Here is a 19,719-nt window from a genome sequence, read left to right as displayed (position 1 = left end):
GAATCAAGAGGGAGAGAAGTCAGGGAAAATAAAAATGGAAAATTAGCCATGCCATTTAGTAACAAGTTGGTTATTTGTTTATATTCACGAGAAATTCTAGTTTTGTATGAGATGATGTGAGTGAAAGCCAGGCTGCAGTGGATTGAAGAGTCAGTAGACAATGAAGTGGAGATAGGATACAACTGCACTTTCAAAGGCAAGGAGAACAAGAAACAATAAGTGTTGGCAAGGATGTGGAGAAAGAGGAAACCTCTTGGTCTGTTGGTAGGAATACAAACTGGTGCAGCCACTACCGAAAACAGTATGGAGATTCCTCAAAAAGTTAAAAATAGAATTACCCTACAATCCAGCAATTGCACTACTAGGTATTTACCCAAAGAATACAAAAATGCTAATCCAAAGGGAAACATGCACCCCAATGTTTATAGCAGCATTATCTACAATAGCCAAATTATGGAAATAGCCTGTGTCCATTGACTGATGAATGGATAAAGATGTGATATAATGTGATATATTTTGTTAAGCAAATTGAGTCAGAGAAAAACAAATACCATATATTTTCATTCACATGTGGAATTTAAGAAACAGTGAACAAAGGGAAAAAAAGAGAGAGAGGCAAACCAGGAACCCAACCTTAACTATGTGGAATAAACCAAGGGTCACCAGAGGGGAGGGGTGGTGGGTGGGGGGACAGGTTAAGTATGTGATGGGGAATAAGGAGTGAACTTGTGATGAGCACTCTGTGATGTATGGAAGTGTTTAATCGCTATATTGTACAGCTGAAACTAATATTACAGTATACATTAATGAACTGGAATTCAAATAAAACCTTAAAAAAAAGGAACAAAGGCAAGAAGAAAGAGTCTAGTTGCTTACGATATGGTACTGTCCTGATCACTAGTACGTGTCTTAACATAATCTAGCAGAGAAGCTTTCAAATTATTTAGACATTACCTGCTATAAGAAATTCATCTTATGGGGCCCTTGGGGGGCTCAGTTGGTTAAGCATCTGACTTGGGCTCAGGTTATGATCTCAGAGTCCTGGAATTGAGCCCCATGTTGGGCTCCATGCTCAGTGGGTAGTCTGCTTCTCCCTTTCCCCCTGACCCTCTCCCAACTTGTGCTGTCTAATAAATAAAATCTTTAAAAAATAAATTTGACATCACAGTCTAGCACATTTATATTTATATATAAATGAAACAAAAGCCTCATTAAACTATAATTATATGGACATTTCATATAAATGGCATCATACAAAAGTCTTTTGTGTCTGGCTTTTTTACTTACAATATTTTCAAAGTTCATCTATATTGTTGCAATAATAGTACTCCAGTCCTTTTTATGGCTGAATAATATTCCATCATATGACTATACCACATTTGTTAATCCATTCACCAGTTGATGGACATTTGAGTTTTTTCCATCTTTTGGCTATTGTGAGTAATGCTATTATGAATGTTCATGCACAAGATTTTGTGTGGACATTTTTTTTCACTTCTCTTAAGTATATACATAGAAGTGGAATAGTAACCCTATGCTTAACTTTTTGAGGAACTACCAGACTGTTTTCCAAAGTGGCTTCAACATTTTGCATTTTGACCAGCAGTATTATGATGGTTCTGATTTCTCCACATCCAGCTTTTTTATTATAACCATTCTTGGGGTATCTTATTACAAATATTGTTATAGTAAATATCCTGCATTTGCATTTCCTGCATTTGATTTGCATTCTTCTGATGGCTAATATGTTGAGCATCTTTCCCTGTGCTTATTGACCATTTCTTTGGAAAATGTTATTGAGAACCTTTGCCAACTTTTTAACTGGGTTATTCTTCTTTTTATAATTGATTTGTAAGAGCTTTTTATATATTCTAGGTACAAATTTCTTATCAGATATGTAATTTCCAAATGTTTTCTTCCATTCTGTGGGTTGTCTTTTCATACTTTGGATAGTATCCTTTGAAGCACAAAATTTTTTTAAAAATATTTTATTTATTCATTAGAGACAGAGAGAGAGAGAGAGAGAGGCAGAGACACAGGCAGAGGGAGAAGCAGGCTTCATGCAGGGAGCCCGATGTGGGACTCGATCCCGGGACTCCAGGATCACAGCCTGGGCTGAAGGCAGGTGCTAAACTGCTGAGCCACCCAGGGATCCCCTGAAGGACAAAAGTTTTTAATGTTGATGAAGTCCAATTTATATATTTTGTTGTTGTTGCTTGTGTTTTTCATGTCATATCTAAGAAACCATTGCCAAATTCAAGGTCACAAAGATTACTCCTATTGCCCCCATTTTGTTAAACTTTGCCACAATATAGTTATGACAGCTAAGCAATTAATAGTTATTCCTATTAAGTGTTCAGTCTGTTCAAATTTCCAGTTGTTTCATGAATATCACAAATGTGTGTGTGCACAAGCACACAGACACACACACAAAGTTCCACCTGAGTCACATTTTTGTTTATTTGTTAAAAATCCAGGTTGTTGGTCCTGTATTTTATTTTTTTCTCTATCTCCATATGCAGTTTAATATGCAGTTTAATATGTTTTTCTGTCCTCTGTGTGTTCCGTAAATTGATAATTGATCTAGAAGCTTGATCTGATTCAGGGTTTTATGTTTGTTTTGGCATGAGTCATTCATAGATGGTGTTATAAACCCAAAACTTTGAAGTTGGGACTTCTTTGGGTTTTATTCTGTCTTGTAGGGCTAGGAGCCATTTTGTTTATGACCTGCATTCATTCAGAATTTTGAGTCATCTAGTTAAGATGGGTGACTGTTCTAGCCTCAACTATTTCTAGAGAATAAATAGCAATTCTCATTCCTCTTAGAGTCTATGGTATTCTAGGAGTTCCAGAATTTAATTTGTTCTATTCCTGGCTAATCTATTTTCTGCCTCCCTCCACAAATATCTATCTGTTCACTTCTACAGTCCTAGGATGTAAGAGGAAGATGGGCCCTTAGAGATCTGTATAAGGGAGTCTTGGGTTTTTGAGGGCCCTGAAGCCTGTTGAAATTGCATATATTTTTTCTGAGGTGAGGTTTCAGAGGTTTCACTGAATTTTCAAGTAGGTCTAAGTCCTCATGTGACAGAAGGGAGATGGAGGCTAAGAGAGGGGAAAGGAGTTGCTGAAAGTCATAAAGCAAGCTTGAAGTAGGGCTGGAAATAAATCTGAAACCTTTCTGTCTTCTAGTCCAGGGCTTTTTCCCTAGTTCCAGACACAGGGTCAAGATACAGAGTACAGCAGTGATTTCAAGCATATTACAAGTTTTGTAGAGGCTGTTTCAACTGCGAAGTTGGCTTCTCTTCATAGTACCCAGTTTGTTGAAGAATGCAAACAGTCATAGTCTAAAGAAACCATAAAAAGGAAAGGAAATTGACCTGCAAGTACAGGGGTCTCAGAGAAAGCCAAACAGAATTGGATTTTGGATAACTTGTAGTCTTTCCTTGTGGTTCTGTGACAGCAATGGTTTTTTGAACGTGTGTGTATAGCTAATTATGAGTTGCCTGAAAATACTTAGGGAGTGGCCAAAGAAACCTTTGCTTCCTCCTTGGCCCAGACTCCAAAAAAACTGGGTGCTAAGGCATGGCTCCTCCCCACCTACCTATCCCTTTTTTCCCATTCCTTGTCCCTCTTCTTCAACCTTTTTTCCCTTATTTTCCTTCATCCTTCTCATTCTTCACCTACCCCTATCTCATCTCCATCCTTCCCTTTTTTCCTTCTCTTTTCCCCTGCTTTCCATAGTCTTCCCTTTATTCCTCCGTCCCTCCCTCCTTGCCACGCCCTTTCCTTTCCTCCCACTTCTGTGCGCACCCTCCCTTTTCCTCTCCCAGTGTCTCTGTCAACCCACTCCCAACAAGCTCCCCACACCTACGTTAGAGCCAGCCATCATTACCTCGCGCTAGTGGGTCGGGGGCAGGGGAAGCTTTAGTTCTCTGATTGGCTGACGGCGCTAGCACGCCAGCTGAAGTCCCGCCCCACCCAGCGAGTAAACGCGCGACTACAGCATCAGCTATTGGCCGAGGGAACTGTCAGCAGCTCCGGCCGCGCCCCACGCAGGCGCCCACAGTCACTAGGTGAATAAAAACACCGCCTACAGGCTGGGGGGTGGGGAGAGGAGAGGGAGAGAGCCAGCGAGGCAGGATTTAAATGAGAGGCTGGTAGCTGGGACCCCCGCGGAGAGAACAAGCAAGCTAGCAGGCTAGAAAAACGAAGGGGCTAGGAAAGCGAGCGACCTAGAGGGTGTAGGGGAGACCGAGACTGACCTGTAGCCAGGCAGGTGGACAGACGCACGTCCGGACAGACAACCGAGCCCGCGCCGGAGAACCTCGCACTGGTTCCTCCCGCCTTTCCCTTTGAAAGCCAGAATTTTGCCTTTTCCTTGGCGCCCGAGAGAGAATGCTGGACTCTGCTGACTTCAGCGCGAGCTAAGATTTCTCAGCTAGGGAAGAAAGATCAGCTTAATCCTGAGGAGGGAGAAAGCAATCTCCCCTGTCCCCATCCCCCCACCCCATACCAAACTCGGGCGCCAAACCCAGCCCTTCCCCAACCCTCAGACTTCCTCCTCTCCTTTCTAGCATGGTGGCTGTATGGACAGTCTGACAGAACAGAGACTGACATCTCCCAATCTGCCGGCCCCCCACTTGGAACACTACAGTGTTCTGCATTGCACCATGACCCTGGATGTGCAAACTGTAGTTGTTTTTGCCGTGATTGTAGTCCTCCTGCTTGTCAATGTCATACTCATGTTTTTCCTGGGAACGCGCTGAATGGAGTCCAGCTTCCTGAGCTGTTGCGAACTCTCGCTTTGATTTCATCCCGAGACCACCGAGAATAAAAAAGAGACAGAGACAGGGAAAGAAAGGGAAAGAGCAAGAATTTTTACTCAGGGGGGAAAACGTTTTGAGCTTCAACATGGCCTCGCTGTGATATGTATGACGTTGGTATATTATCTCTCCCTAAATCTTTTGTCATGTCTTGTCTTTTAAATATGCCTGTGAATGTAGTTGCTTATTGCTTGAGTAAAATTGTTGATGAAGAAATGCATTCTATTTAAGTCTGCATGTGTGTGCATTCTCCATCTATGTGACGTTCATGGAGCAAGATCTGCATCCTTAACAGTGGCCTTGCTGTTTGTGTTTTGTCAATTCATTTTCTTGAAAGCTACCTTTAAATTCCATCAGGAAATTTTTGTCAAAAATTTTCTCTTGCCATCGGGAGTGAATTTGGGTTTGTTTTTGGACAAGGGTTGTTGTGGGAAGAGTGTGATGGATTTTTGACATTTTAGGAAAGACAGTCCTACATTGAATGTTAAGAGGAAAAAAATTGATACAAAGAATGAGTTTAGGGAAAATGGTTCTTTAGTTTCTAATGAGAAGTGAGAATTTGAGAAGTGATATAGTGGGGTGAATTGAGCTGGCAGTTGGTGATTGTCCTTTGACTCAATGTGCTGTCCATGGTTCAATTCATAGTTTCCAATTTGGAAAGAAGCCACCTTTAAAAACATTTCTTAAGGCATTAAATGTCAGTTTCTTTGGAATTATGGACTGAGACATAGAAGCCTTCTCTGATCTTTATGAATTGGCAAGACGAGACACTGACAAGAGCTGTTTGGGTTCCTTTTCCCAAAGAAGATTGTACCCCTGGATTTGAGTTTGTGGATTTTCTCTCTGTGTCCTCTAACAAACAACAAAAGCTAACTCTTTACCCACCTTGGGAATAATAGTATTTGTATATGCCTCTTTTGGATAATCTTATTTGCAATGATGTTCCTGAACTGCATTTAAAATAGAATTTGCTAGTGCTAATGAGAAAGTGGTGGGTTTTGTTTGCTTCCTTGTTCTTTAAAGATCAGAGGTCTCTCTAATTGAAAGATTTCCATAATAAAATGAAAGTATGTATCATGCTAAATTAAGAGTTTTGAGCACTCCTCCCCACATCCCCCCCAAAATCTGGATGGAATGGGATGAGAGCTGGGGAAAACATGATTTAGAAACAACATTCAATTTTGACATATATTTGCTTGTCTGTATTAGATGGTAGTGGTGGTGGTTGCTGTCATTATTGCTATTGCTATTGCTATTATTTTTATTTTTCTCTTTTTGCTGAGAAAGCGCCTTTGGAAAAGCCAGGAAAAGATTATCTCTGCTGCCAATGTGCATGATATTTATTATCCCCCTACCCCCATCCGCTAATTGGCAGGTATTCTCATTCTGTGTTTACCTGACTTGAAATAGTGCTGTTTCTGGCCCATGTAGCAATGAATCAGGTGCATACAGTCTACATGCATGTTTCCCCTACACCCGTGTGGGTGGCTGCTCATGTGTGATGTACAAATCTGCCTGCATTGTGCTGTCAAGTTCCATGTCCTGTTGTTCAGTTTCTTTGGAAATGATTATGAAGGGAAGGGAACTGTGAAGGGAGCTCTTGAAATTGTCCTGATCTCAGAACCCAGAGAGGATTATTTAATGGCCTCAGAAGAGGTTTTGAGCCCCAGGGTGTGCTCTTGGCTCTGTGTGGGTAAAAGACTTAAAGACTTTTTTTTTTTTTTTTTAATTCTGTTGGTACCATGGTATAAGCATGATCTGGGAAGTTTGGTGGTATTGATTCTTGTTATTTACTCTTTGGTTCTTTTGTTGGGAGTGGGGCTGGATTGAACTGAACTTGTTTCTTTGCAAAGAGAATCTTGTGATTCCCCCGTCCCACTACATACCCTTACCTCCAGAGATATTCTATAAAGTAAGCTTTTATTTTGGTTGGGCACTTTGTTTAGAGACATGTTGGACTAGAAAATATCTAGGCTGATCAGCTACATACTTGGGTTCTCTCTTTTGAGTAGTTATTTTACCTTGGGCATTTTTTTCCTTCTCAATGTGTTTGGGGTTCCCTATAACATTGGCACTTGGGGATGGTTGGACTAGGTGACCTCCAGGTTATTGCATTCAATGATTTTGGGAGCCCATAGGCACTTGAAATCAGAGGGAGATGAACTGGAAAGAACAAGTAAAAAAAGAAAATTAAATATTAATCAATGAGTGATGGGGAGGGGGAAGAATACCTGGTTGCTGGTATCTGGAGAAATTTAAATTGTACCTAAGAGATTTTTTTTTTATCTAGCTATGTGGGAAGAAAACTGGACTACAACAATGGAATGCTTTTTGCTTTTTTTTCCCCTTAAGGGGACAAGGGTTCTCTAAGGCTAGTCTTTGAGCCAGGTTTGTGGCAAAGTAGTGTCATGAAATGCCACAACCTTCGTCTCTGAGTGCCTGACAGACCCTTGGCAGAGAAACTTTGGAAATGTATGTGTGTAGGATATGTGGCAGTATGTTTGTGGGTGTGTATGCACACCCTTCCATATGTGTGGAGAGGAGAGGGTGCACACTCTTGAATGTGGGTAGGGGTTGGTTGTGCTAAGAATGAGGAAAAGCAGCAGGGCATGCATTGAGTGTTCCATAGTTCTGAATGGCCTCCTTGTGCTAGAGCCTATAAAGATTTGACTGGCACCAGAATGGATGGGTATTTTCCCTACAATACTTTGCCCCCACCGCACAACCCCTTAGGCTAAAGGGGTTGCTTGACTGAGCCTTTCCATCAGTAATTTAACTGACAAAATGGGTAAACATTTTTCAAATTAACTTATCTATAGGTAAATAAGGGGATGTTGCTAGCCAGATGGCAGGCCACCCAAGAGCAGCTAAAAGGGAGTTTGGGAAGTAGAGAACCAAAGTTGGCAGTGTGACTTTTTACTTGTGTGAATCCTAAAGGTTTGGCATTTCTCCTTCAGACTTGTGAGGATATGCAAAAAGAAAAGAGTGGGAGAAAATGAAAAATGCATCCCAGAGGAGTGGAAGGAACCTTCTACATTTTAACATTTTATTCTTCCCTCTCCTTTCTTCATTTATTCTCCCCTCTGATAACAGCCTCCTCTAGCCTGCTCAAAGTGGGCGGGTGGTGGGAGAAGGAGGAGTGGGAAGAGAAGAGGACTTTTCATCTCTGAGTGTCCCAACTTTTCCCAAGTTTCTAGCTTCCTTTCCTCCTCTCTGACCTCCTTGGATAATGGATAAGCTTTTGCTTTTAGGACAAAATTCCAGCTCAGAAATTTTCCCTCCCAGCTCTCCTCCTGGGGATTCAAGAACAGCCCTTTATCAGTATCCTAGCAACCTCCTACGTCACTCAGCTCCTGCCGAGCTCCAGAGCCCACCCTTTAAAGGCCCAGGCACGAAGGCCTCTGGAGAAAGGGCGCTGGAGCCTATAAAGACTTGGAGAGATGCTTTTGGGGAAGCGGACAAAGAAAAAGCAAGAGCCTCATTGCCTGCAAGTGCCTAGAAAACATATCCACAGAAGGCATACAGAGCCTAGCCTCATTCCAGCCATGGGGACTGTTTATTGGAAAATTCCTGGGTTCAAATTCCTTTCTCCTTTCCTCCAAACGGCTTCTTAAGATTGACTGAATCATTTCACAGTCCAGCTTTAGTGCAAAGAAGTCTGTAGACCCTGAAAAATATTTTTTTCACTCTGACTTTTGGCTGAGGCAGGGAGGAGGTGAAGGGATAGTATAGTGGGAATAAACTGAGCAGTGCTTTCCCCCCATTGGTGGGGGTAGGAAGCAGTTGCCTAGTTTGCCCCAATTTTGTTTGTGGCTTAGGGAACCCTGCCCAGGCAGACTGCAGTGTGGAATTTGGGGGATTTTGTTTCTATGTCAGTGGTCTCTGAGTAGTTTCCAAATGGGAAGGCTGGGCAAATTAGGAAGGCCATTTTGATTGTGGGCCTGGTGAACAGGTCTTGGGCCTTGGCTGATTGTCTCATTCACTTGTGTGGGTGATTAAGTTTTTAGGGAGTTGAGAGATCCCAGTGAACCTCTTCTGCCCTGTGGTGAGGCCCAGATTGAGAGTGCCTGGCTATGACTAGAGAGCACAGTCTCACAGTTGCAGGAATGGAGCCAAGCCATGTCTTCCTGGCCTTTGTCTGTTATTGTGGCCCCTGCTCCCTTAGGCTTGTGGAGTGTTTGCTCTGGAGAAGGACATAATTGAGAATTGAAACTATTCTCCCAAATTAACTATGTCCTCAGAAGATCTTACACAAAGCTTCTGGATCCAGCCCTAGCAGCTTTGCCCCAAGAAGTGGGATGGATGCAAGGAATCTTATACTCTCTAGCTCTTAGTTCTAGTTCTGCAACTTGTTCTAGGCAAACTGAGGCTCTGGCTTTCTAAGAATCATTGATCAAAGCTAGTTCTTCTGATATCTGCCCAGCGTGTCTCCTGTCATTAGGTGGGTCTAGCTCTCAAGAACATTTAGTTAAACATGCTTTGCCCTGGCACCAAAGCACAATATGGCTATTAAGGGAAAAGGGCCTAGAGGATAGAGAAGACTTGGGATACAGTCCAGTAATGATAGTACTAGTAATCCCTTGTCAGTGCATGGGTCTGTGGAGCTTACATAGCAAGTTCACATCTTTTCTAAATTTTGTGCATCACATCAGCCTTGTGAAGTGTATAGGGATGATTGTTATTTCCTGCTTTACAGATGAGGTAAATAAAGGTCAGAGACTTTGGTGGGATGGACTTAGATCTGCCTTTCAAATGGAGAGTGGGGAGAGTCAGAGTTGATCATTCCCAGCTAGTGTGAAGCTGAATGAAGTCAGGTGGAGAGGGAGGTGTGTGAGTCACTTCTGAAGTCATACTAGCTTCCTCAGCTTACTCACATTTTTAGTTCTTTTTCATACTTTTCATTCTTATAGCAATTTTGCACAGAATTCCATATTCAGTAAAATGTTTTTTTTAATCTTGAATATATATCAAAGAGTTCCCTTTAGTCTTATGAAAACTCAATATTTGGGATCTTTAAAGAGAAAGGCAGTGTGTATTGGTGAAGCCTAAAATACAGAATGTTTTGAAGGAATTGCAGTTTTCATACAATTGTCTTTCCTTTCAAAGTACTCTTATTTTTCTATATTTCTATTAGCAATAATCGCGCCTCGGATAAACCTCATTGGCTACGATACTGCCACTGCGCAAAGCTTATTTTTCTATATTTCTTTAAAAATATGCTGCCCAGAACTGATTATGCTACTCCAGGGGCTACTTGATCAGGATTAAGTACAAGTACAAAGGGACTTTGATCTGTCTGTGAAATATCTAATAATGTTGCCTTCTACTGGTTCTCAACCCTCCCTGAACATTCAGATCAGTTGGGGGGTTTTTAAATATCCATACCAGGTCCACACTCTGAGAAATTCTGATTTAATTGGTGTAGGATAGGTCCCTGGCAGCTTTTTCCCCCCCTAAATTAAAAATTTAAGGCTCCCCAGAGTCATGCAGTCAGCATTAAGAACCACTATATTACCTTTTTGGACTATAGGCTGAAACGCTTTGCTGTCTAGTCCAGGCTTCTATTCTGTTGTGGAATTGGTTTTTTTGAGCCATATTCATTAAATTTTATTTTGTTTGGTTAGTCAATTCTAACTTCTTATGGGCTTTAAATTTTTTTCTTTATACTGTGCAACAAATTAACAGTCCCTTCTAGTATTGCATCAGTTAAACTTTATTTCATTTGGTTGGCCTATTCATGTTTTTTTTTGGGGGGGAGGGTTAATTACTTTTTCTTTATGCCATGAAACAAATTAGCAGTTTCTTCTAGCATTGCATTGTTTGGAAACTGAATAAGTATAATCTGAATTATTGATCCAAAAAAATGTTCAATATGTTGGAGTTAATTTCACCAGAGTCCCGTCTTGGAGTTACAGTGTTAATTTTGTATATATCTGGTCAGCAAGTGCAGAATCCACTGGATTTTACCATCATTTATCCTACTGATGTGTTAATGAGGATAATGTGGCATGAGAGATTTGCTGTATGCTCTGTAGACATCAAGTGTATACTAGGTTAATAGTAATCATCTACCAAACCAATGACCTCATCAGAAAAAGGAGTATGAGTCCAGTTGGCATGTTAATCCTGGTAAATCCTATTGCAGGCTCCAGAATTCCCTATTTTTTTTCAGTACCCAGAAACTATATGTTTCTTTTCTTTTTTTTTTTTTAAACTGTGTTTCTTAACTGGGCCCAGGATTTGCTGAGGGCTAGTGCACACAACTGTAGATTCTGTGTACCATCAGTTTGTTTTCCCCTTTTTGGAAAAACAGGACATCATAGATGTAGCTTTAAAACAATATAATTGGTTTTCAAAAAGTTCAAGAAAATGTTTGTGCATGTTTCCCTTTGTTGGCGGAATTGTTTCTATTAACCAGTGGTTCTCAACCTTGGCTACACATTGGAATCACCTGAGAAGTTAACAATACTAACAATTCACAGAATCTCTTGGGGAGATCTGATGAGGCCTTGGCATCAATATTTTTTAAAAGCTCTGTGAGGTGACAGGAAAACATCCAGGGATGAGAATGACTGCTATGTTGAAAGGAAATGTCAGATCAGCCTGAATCTAGCTTATCACACATGTGAATAGGCAGACTTTGCAGATGGTGAGATTTTATTCTAGGATTGTGGGGGCCTTGACAAATTTGAGGGACTCGTACCCAGTCTGAAAAGGACTCAACCCCAAAGAGGTCTGGGGACCTTTTTGGGTTTAAAATTGTCAGCCATGAGATGGTTTGAACCATTCAGGAAAAAGTCCCTGTGCATTTGCTATAATAGTGGGGGAGATTCTGTTCATTTGCTGGGTGACCTTGGGTAAATTACTTCTCCCCTCTAAAATTTGGATTCCTCATCTGCAAATAAGGCTAGGAGGATTAGATAGCTTCACAGATTTCTTCTGGCTCTAATGACATATGCTTACTTTGTAATTAATAAAAATTATCAAAATGATTAAGAATATTTTTATTCAAAACCGGCAGGTAATCCAAAGATCCCTTTTAGCAGACTTGGAATATATAAGGTAATTTTGGGGGTAATAGACTTGCCTTCCTAATTGTATTTGGCTCTGTTCTTATGTTGAATCCACTCCTCATTATAATGACACGGAAACTGAGGCCTAGTGGGGAAGGGCCTTGATCAAGTTCTGGCAGCAAGGTTGGAACAGAGCTATAGCTATGCCTGGCATCCAGGGGTTCTAAGGCCATTTCCAGTGTTTTTATTTCCTACTGAAGGTCTGCCTTCCATACACTATGTCTCTGCTATAGATGCATAACTTGCCCTCTTCTCTGCTACCAACTCTTGACCTTGATGCTCAAAGACCAAATGGCCAATTTTTGTCAGGGGGAAACTAGCACAGAAGAATGATAAGGGCAAGAAAGAACTTACCTCAAACACATCCTTCCCTTAATATTTCCTTTTCCTCCAGGTTGGCCCTTTCCCCCTTTCTTCTAAGCTTCCTGAACTGCCTCTTATAGATAAAAGATTAAGTGTTTTACTCAAGATCACACAGTTCAGGAAGTGGTAGATCTTGACCTAGAACCCAGGACTCTTGATACCACATCCTGCACTTCTTCTAGCTTAGTCTGCATAGTGGACCCTGGTCATAATGCGGTCATGACTCAGAACTGAAAGGGTTCCACTAATATAGAGGGAAACTCAGGAGGAAGCTTAGAAGGTAAGTTCAAGAGTGGATTTAATGAGGAGTGGATTCAACAGAATAACCATGTTCTCAAATGAAATTTGAGCCAGAAACTTCTATATAGAACAGGAAAAAGCAGAACTAATATGGTTGAAATGGGCCTAGGGCCAGAGGTGGAAGACAGAGTCTTGAGGTAATCATCTTGCCAGTGCAGACCTTAGTTACTAGGGGAATTGGGATTAAGAGAGTAGGGATGGCCCTGCCCAGTGAGAGACAGACTGCTTGGAAGATAGGACAGCTTTGGTGGGGTGGAGAGGGTTCTTTCAGAATGCCTTGGAGATCTGCAACATGCCTCCCTTTCCCTTTTCTATTTCCTATTTTATAAGTGAGAAAACTAAGGCACTGAAGGGAAAAGGGACTTGTCCAAGGTTTCAGTGATGGGCATGGGTTCCTGACTCCTCAAATCAAGCCTTTATCCTCTGTAACCTGCTACCTCTGTTATAGGGTGCTGGCTCAGGGCTCTTTTGGCTGGATCAGAGACCTGAATAACCTCTCAAATCTGGCTGGAGAAAGCAAGCTGACAGAGAAACTGGGAAAACAGTAGTATTATATAACCTCCTGGAGGAGAGCAGGCCTGTCAGTAGCCCTTGGGGTACCAGGCAGTGAGATGAGGAACGAGGAATCATAGAATTTCCCGCAGACAACATTAGTTCTCCTGAGCAGGGGAGCCCTAGATGCAGCCCTGTTCTGTGCAACCATCCACCCTCAGGGCCCAGAAGAGGCCAGCACTGCATATCCATAGCCAGCTCTGGGACTAGTTCTGGCAGCTCTGGTCTCTGCCTGCCTGCCTTCATTAGAGGAGGGGGAGCCATGCACCTCCATGCCCAGCTGGCTGCAGGAAGGATGTGCTAAGAGCCCACCCTCCACCCCCTCAGAATGTGGTGTCTAAAAACAGCAGCTACTTTTAGCTGTACCTCCCACAGCCTCTCCTCCACCCACTCTCTTCCTTCCTCCTCCCTCTGTGAACCCTTCTGGTTGGCAGGAGGGCTGGGCAGTAGTGGGTGCTTTGGCATTGAGAAAGAGGCAGGCAGGGGGGAGCCAGGCATCCCTAGGAGAGGCTGTGGTAGACCTAGTATAAAGGGAGGGCTCAGAACAAAGGCAAAATTATGCTTAGGGCCCAAAGGGAGTAGAAGGACTTCTTAATTTCTTTTGGATCTTGCAACCAGCGAGGTGTTTGTCTTAAGAATCTAGGTTGAACTGCACAGGAGGGCTCAGGAAGATTTATTGCACAGAATGCACATAGACACTTTCTGTGCTTGGATTTAGAGAAAGGCAACTGGAGCTAGTGATGCTCACTTGATTCTTGACTCTCCCTCTTGAACATTGTCATACACTGATCATTGGGTTTTACAAATTATCTTGCTTGATCTCTGTGGCCCTGTGAAGTTGGAAAGGCAGGGATTATCATTTTACAGATGAGAAAAATGAGGCTCAAAGAGTTATCATGTAACTGATCTGGGTTCAAACTCTGGAAGTTCTAGTGCCATTTAAAGTCATTCCAGACAGCTGTATCTTCTAGAAAAGGAGTATTGCAGCTGTTCTGAATCTAATTCCCTCATTGTGGAAGCTGGAAAACTAGGCCCAGAAAGAGAAGGGACTTGCCCAAGGAAACACAGTATGTTTGTAGTAGTACTGGAACTAGAACGTTGCCTAGCAAGGATGTGAGTTTCTGGGCCTGTGACTTACAAGCTGCTCTTGACTTTCAGGGATGGTGAGGGAAACCTGTGTGGTGTGATGGGAAGCAAAGGGTGACTGAACTAGTAAACTGTCATATTTTAGCTCTGTGTCCTTGGACAAGGTACTTAGATTCTTTGAGTTAGTTTTTTTTTCTGTTAATTGGTGCTGAAAATCCCTGAGAACTCTCTGGGGCAGAAATCTGTGTGACTGCTATAATGGAGGGAACTGACACTCAGTAGGTCCTTTTTAAAGGTTTGTTAATGAAAGACATGCACATAAATTAAGAGGGGCTTACAAAGATGAACTTAGTTACTGGGTGACCTTGAACAAATACCATTGTATTTTTGCCTTATTTCTCCATCACAGCATGAAGGACTCTATTTTACTTCCCTCACTTAAAAGTATAAAAGTCCTATGACCTGGCACATGTCTTAGGTCCTTGGTGGATAGCTGGAATTTTTTTTATAGGAAGCTTTCTTTTATTTACCCTCAGCTCCATCTCCCCCACTAGGCCACACACATATTGCTATGAATAGCAGACTGGCTTTCTCTCTCCCTGTCTCCTGCAAAACTAAAAGAGGAGCTTGGAAGAAAGCCAGAATTAACTGTGTTTTTATTTAGTGCCTTCTCAAGTCCATCAAATCAGAACCATCTAGGCACTTGGCAATTAAAAGTCAATTCTTGGCCCTTAAGTCCTTGGCTAGGATTTGTGATGAGCAGGAGTGGGTTCTCATGATATGATTAAGATTTGTTTTAGAAATTGTAGGCTTCTCGCAAACGACCTACTTAGAACAAATAAACACTCTTCACATTGTCTGCATCATTTTGTTTGGAAGATTCTTGTTGCTCCAGGGGGCAGAGCAAGAAGGTAAGAGCTATTGTATAGTCCTGCCACATTGTCCTGTCTCCACAACCGTATAAAGTGAGCAAGGCCAGGATTATGTCCCATTTTATGGCTAAGGAAATTGAAACTCAGAGAATTGCTCATATTGACTCAGATCAGTGCTCCTCTTAAAAGCAGAGGTGTGCAAGGAAGAGCTTAGCATGTAGTTAACTGTTATCAATCCACCTATACCAAGTGGTCTTGGGCAAGGAGATTGTTCTAAAGATGCCTTTTGCACTTTGATTCTATCTAGGTCTTATTATAAAAGCTAGTCAGTAGCAGATAAAACCAGATAGATGCCACTAGATAATTCTGGCTAGGTTGGCATTGAACTAATTGGCAATTCAGATACATCTATTTGGCCTATGGTACGTCCACTCAAAAATTATATCATCCAGGGATGCATGAGAGGCCTTGCCAAATGCAGAAGTGTGGCCATAGATGCTATGGTCCTTCATGTTCAGTTTGGAGGTTTTCTTTCTGTGAGGTATATTTGGGAGGTATATGGAATACACGTGTGGAGTACACTTTCACACTGACATGCTTGGAGCATACACGTTTAGTTAACCATGGGATATACTCACACTTGGACATACTCCATACAGGCATGGTATACACACAAAGACAAACATGATGCGTTCTTATGTAAATTTGTATGTGTGGACATACATGCATGCATATAAAACACAACTACACACCCAAATACACATAGGGCATGCTGAGATGCACATTCAGATATGTTCTACTCCCAAGACATACACTCTATCCCTGAGATGCACTTTTAAGGACTTACTTGGACAAACCACCCTCTCCCTATGAGACACATTTGAACACACCTGTGGTACACATCCCTGTGGGACACACTCTGATCCAGAACATATGCTGACCCTTAGGACCAACTTACTGTCCCAGCTTTCCAACTGGGCACAAAGGGCACTGGCCTCATCTGATAGGCCTTTATCAGTTTGCTCTGGCTTTCCTTTCCTTTATCCCTGAAATCAGGCTTCAGAGGGCAGTGAGCTCAGGAATAAAATGAACAAGATGGCATGTGTTATAGCAGGCTCTTCAAGGCAAAAAAAAAAATTTATAACTAAGCCCTCAGATGTTGAGCTAATAAGCAGATGGAGAAGAACAGAGAAGATAAATTGTTACTGATCAATTAAGAAAACTTGAGCCTGCTCCTCTATCCCCCAATCTACTTACAAACCATCATGGAATAATATAATTATGAATAATGTCCTAGAAAACCTAAAGTAACTGAATATTAAACTTCATTTTTTCTTGGGAGTAAAGTAACAATTTACACCAGAGCAAGTATATCTAAGTTATGGGTGGGATGATGTGAGAGGAAGTGGTGGGATGCATAAGGGGAGTGCAGAGGCCCAACTTCTCCTGAGTCAGTGGTGGGTAGAGAGAACAACCACATTCTTTTTTTAAAACTTTTATTTGCATTTATTTTATGCAGAATTTACTATTTACTCTCAGACCATAAGTTTTTGTTTCTTCCATTTCTTCCGGGATATCTTTTTCTTCTGTGCAACCTCTTCTTCTGGTTTAAGAACAATCTTCTCTTTTTCAGTAAGGATCATCTCAATGTGTCATGGAAAGCTCATGTATGGGTTAATCTGACTGTGAGCCCTATAATTTCTATGCCACATCTTGAGGGGGGTTGTTTACCTAGGTATGCTCAATGACCAGAGAATCTGCATCTAAGCCCTTAAGTTCAGCATTACTCTCTGCATTTTTAAGCATGTGCAGTTAAAATTCAGTACTCTTTTTGGGCCACTGGCCCTGTGTCCAGCCTCTCTGTTTGACCTGGACCCACCTACCAACTCAATCACTGTAGTGAGTGGCATCCTTCAGATACTTGGTGACTTTTCAGATATGCATACCCTTGATGGCCTGGGCAGTTTCATGTGTGTTCTTGAAGTGAACACAAATATTTGAACCTCTTGCTTTGCATGATTTTGTAGGGTTTTCTGGGTCAAAAGAATAGTGAACCATTTTCAGAGATCACCTCAGGCCTCTTGAATAGCCACTTTCTTAATGACCACAGCCCTACCCCTAGGCCATAACAGCTTGAGCCATCTGGCCCCACTAATGAGGACCTGCTATTTTTAGAGGTTCTCAAGCTGGAAACCAGGTCAGGATGTCCTGGGGAGGCCTTTCTGGCCTTTAGTAACCAAAGGCTGGAACTGGAAAGAGAAAACCCTAGACTGGGTCTGGATTGAAGGGCATGAAGCAGTGAAACAGGTGGTTACAGTGTGCCAGGTCTGCTGTGGCAGACTTCAAAGCAGTATCCTCAGAGCTTCTTGGGCAGGATACTGTTGACTGTGACAGGCTTATGCTCATTTCTCAACTTTGGACTTAAGATCAAGAAACATGAATTCATTTACTATTCTGCAGCTTAGGGTCTACCTCAGTCAGGTTTCCCTCCTCTGTCTTGGTCTTATTTGATCTATGGGCAAAATAGCCAGTATATCCCTCAGATGCTTGCAAGACTCATATAGACTAAGAGTTGAGAAAATGCTTTGCAGATATACTTATTCTTCACCCACAAAGTTGTACCCCCATCCTTAATCTAGTGTCAATGCCCATGAACAACCAGGCCTGACTCCTATCACAGTAGCCATAGAAAGAAAAGTGAGTCATGGGAAGGAAACCTCATGGTATCGGGTTGGGCAAAGCTATGCTGGGATCACTCTTACCCTTACAGATGCCTTTCAATGCTGGGCCAAACTTTTCCCAGAAATCAGGTTTGCAACATTTAGGTGATCATATAGTTTTGGCTCCTCAGGAACCCTATAGGCAGTAAGGAAAAGTGGAGAACATCAGGAGCAAGTACTTCTTCCTAAACTAGGAAAAGCAAGGTCAGACCACCTATACCTGCCACCTGCCAGAGGAAGCAACTTGGAATGGCAGTTCTGACCCTGAGAGAGTATATTATTTCATTTTATGCTCAGGGTCATTTCACCTGCTTTGTTTAAGGGAGTGGGTCAGGAACTACAATATGTAGCTCAAGTTCAGGTTTTTCCTCCTATACATTGTCGGCAAAGTTCTAAGGCTCAGTTGTCTGGTCTGTAAAATGGGCTTACATGTAAATCTTAGGATTCTTGGGTGCAAGAATTCATTATGGCAAAGGATGTGGAACATGCCTTGTAAAATGTGTTGCTCCTGTTTGGATTGTTAAGAATCCATCCAGGTCATTATTACAGATAGTTTAGAGGTAATTCAGGAGCTTGTCTTTGCTTTATTTCTCACTCCTTCCCTCTACTCTTCTTTTTAATCAGTGTTGGCTCCACTTTAGGGTTGGGGATACTGAGGTCCAGAGAAGGGAGGGACCAGCCTGAGGATATAGGAATAGGCAGTGGTGGATTCAGGATTAGAAACCATGCTTTCAGATCTGTTCAGTGTTCCTTCTATAGTCCCAAGTTACTAGCCAGAATTACAGTGCCAAAGGATGCTGCTGGTGGCAGCTTAAGTTAATATGTATTAAAAACTTAGGTTTATCTCTGACACATAGCAAGAAAATGGGGTGCTACTTGGGGCCTACCCTTCCCAGCAGTGCCCTGCTTGCCCATGAGAGGCACACTGACTGACCTTTCATCCTTTCTACGGCAGCTCACATCCTACTCGTCTCTTGTATGTTGGAAGCGGTGAAGCATTGAAGATTCTAAGCTATATTGTAAGAGGGAATTGTTCTGCCCACTTAAGCTACTTCAGAAGGGTCCCTGAAAACACTTGATCCACCTTGGCTACCTCCACCTTCTCGTAGCTTCCTGGGTATAGAAGCTTTGTGTGGCTGACCTGCGTAAGGGTTTAGGTCAAAAGGTTATCTGAGAAAATGTTTGAGGGCCTTGATCTGTGGAGTATTTTACCAATTCTTGAGGGATAAGATAGAGGAAATCCAAGAACCAAAGCTGGGAGAGTCCCTTGAGAACATCTTGGCTGATTCTCACCTGGCCTTGATGTAGATTAAATCTCAGCTGAGCTGACTTTTTCTCACTTTGTGTGTTCTTCCTTGTACACCACAGACTCTTGAGGTGGGCCAGATTTCCTGGAGCCTTTCTAGCTTGTTTATTTTTGCCTTTCTGAGCCCTGGAGAGATACATTGAGACTTAGTGGTGAGAGGAAGGATATGGAATAATTTGTGGAGCTCATGCATTGGGTGTTAGACACTGGGGAAGATGGCCTTTTGTGTCCTTCTTCATCTGTCCTGCCACTACTTATTTTCTTATGGCCCCCTGATTGGCTTAGGGAGCTTAACTGAAAGTGTTGTTTTTCACTTGTGATGCTAAAACCTATTGGATGACTATGGTATTGTCTTTTCTGGGGGATTAGACAGTTTCTAGAGTGGGGAAACCAGAGAAAAAATGAGAGACACCTTCTGTTCTTCATTTTTGGGAGGAAGAGGTGGCTCTTCCTCCCAAAGTGGTCAGGGTCAGAATTGCCATTCCAAGTTGCTTCCTCTGGCAGATGGCAGGTATAGGTATAGGTCTGACCTTGCTTTTCCTAGTTTTTCCTAGCCAAAACTATATGATCACCTAAATGTTGCAAACTTGATTTCTGGGAAAAGTTTGGCCCAGCATTGAAAAG

General features: G+C 42.1%; 1 protein-coding gene and 1 non-coding gene across 10 annotated transcripts in view; one reads left to right on the top strand and one right to left on the bottom strand.

The window, feature by feature from the left end:
• The window catches only part of ARHGEF9 (Cdc42 guanine nucleotide exchange factor 9), a 212,052-nt gene that overhangs the window by 32,374 nt on the left and 159,959 nt on the right, over positions 1-19,719 (top strand). For 2 of the 9 annotated variants that reach the window (XM_038587557.1, XM_038587549.1), the window contains exon 1: positions 4,104-4,936. The exons of 3 other annotated variants lie outside the window; for them this stretch is intronic. In XM_038587557.1, the coding sequence (XP_038443485.1) occupies positions 4,928-4,936 (9 nt within the window). In that variant the 5' untranslated portion in view covers positions 4,104-4,927. Of the gene's footprint in view, positions 1-4,103; positions 4,941-15,089; positions 15,109-19,719 lie in introns of those variants that run through there. 4 more of the 9 variants (XM_038587556.1, XM_038587548.1, XM_038587550.1 and 1 more) reach the window with 3 other exon arrangements.
• Positions 9,876-10,014, bottom strand: LOC119868688. The gene has a single exon (XR_005386652.1). It is a non-coding gene; the product is annotated as a U4 spliceosomal RNA (small nuclear RNA).

The sequence above is a fragment of the Canis lupus genome, chromosome X, assembly GCF_011100685.1.
Source record: "Canis lupus familiaris isolate Mischka breed German Shepherd chromosome X, alternate assembly UU_Cfam_GSD_1.0, whole genome shotgun sequence".
Lineage (NCBI taxonomy): Eukaryota > Metazoa > Chordata > Mammalia > Carnivora > Canidae > Canis > Canis lupus.
This window is presented reverse-complemented; position numbering and strand designations above follow the sequence as displayed.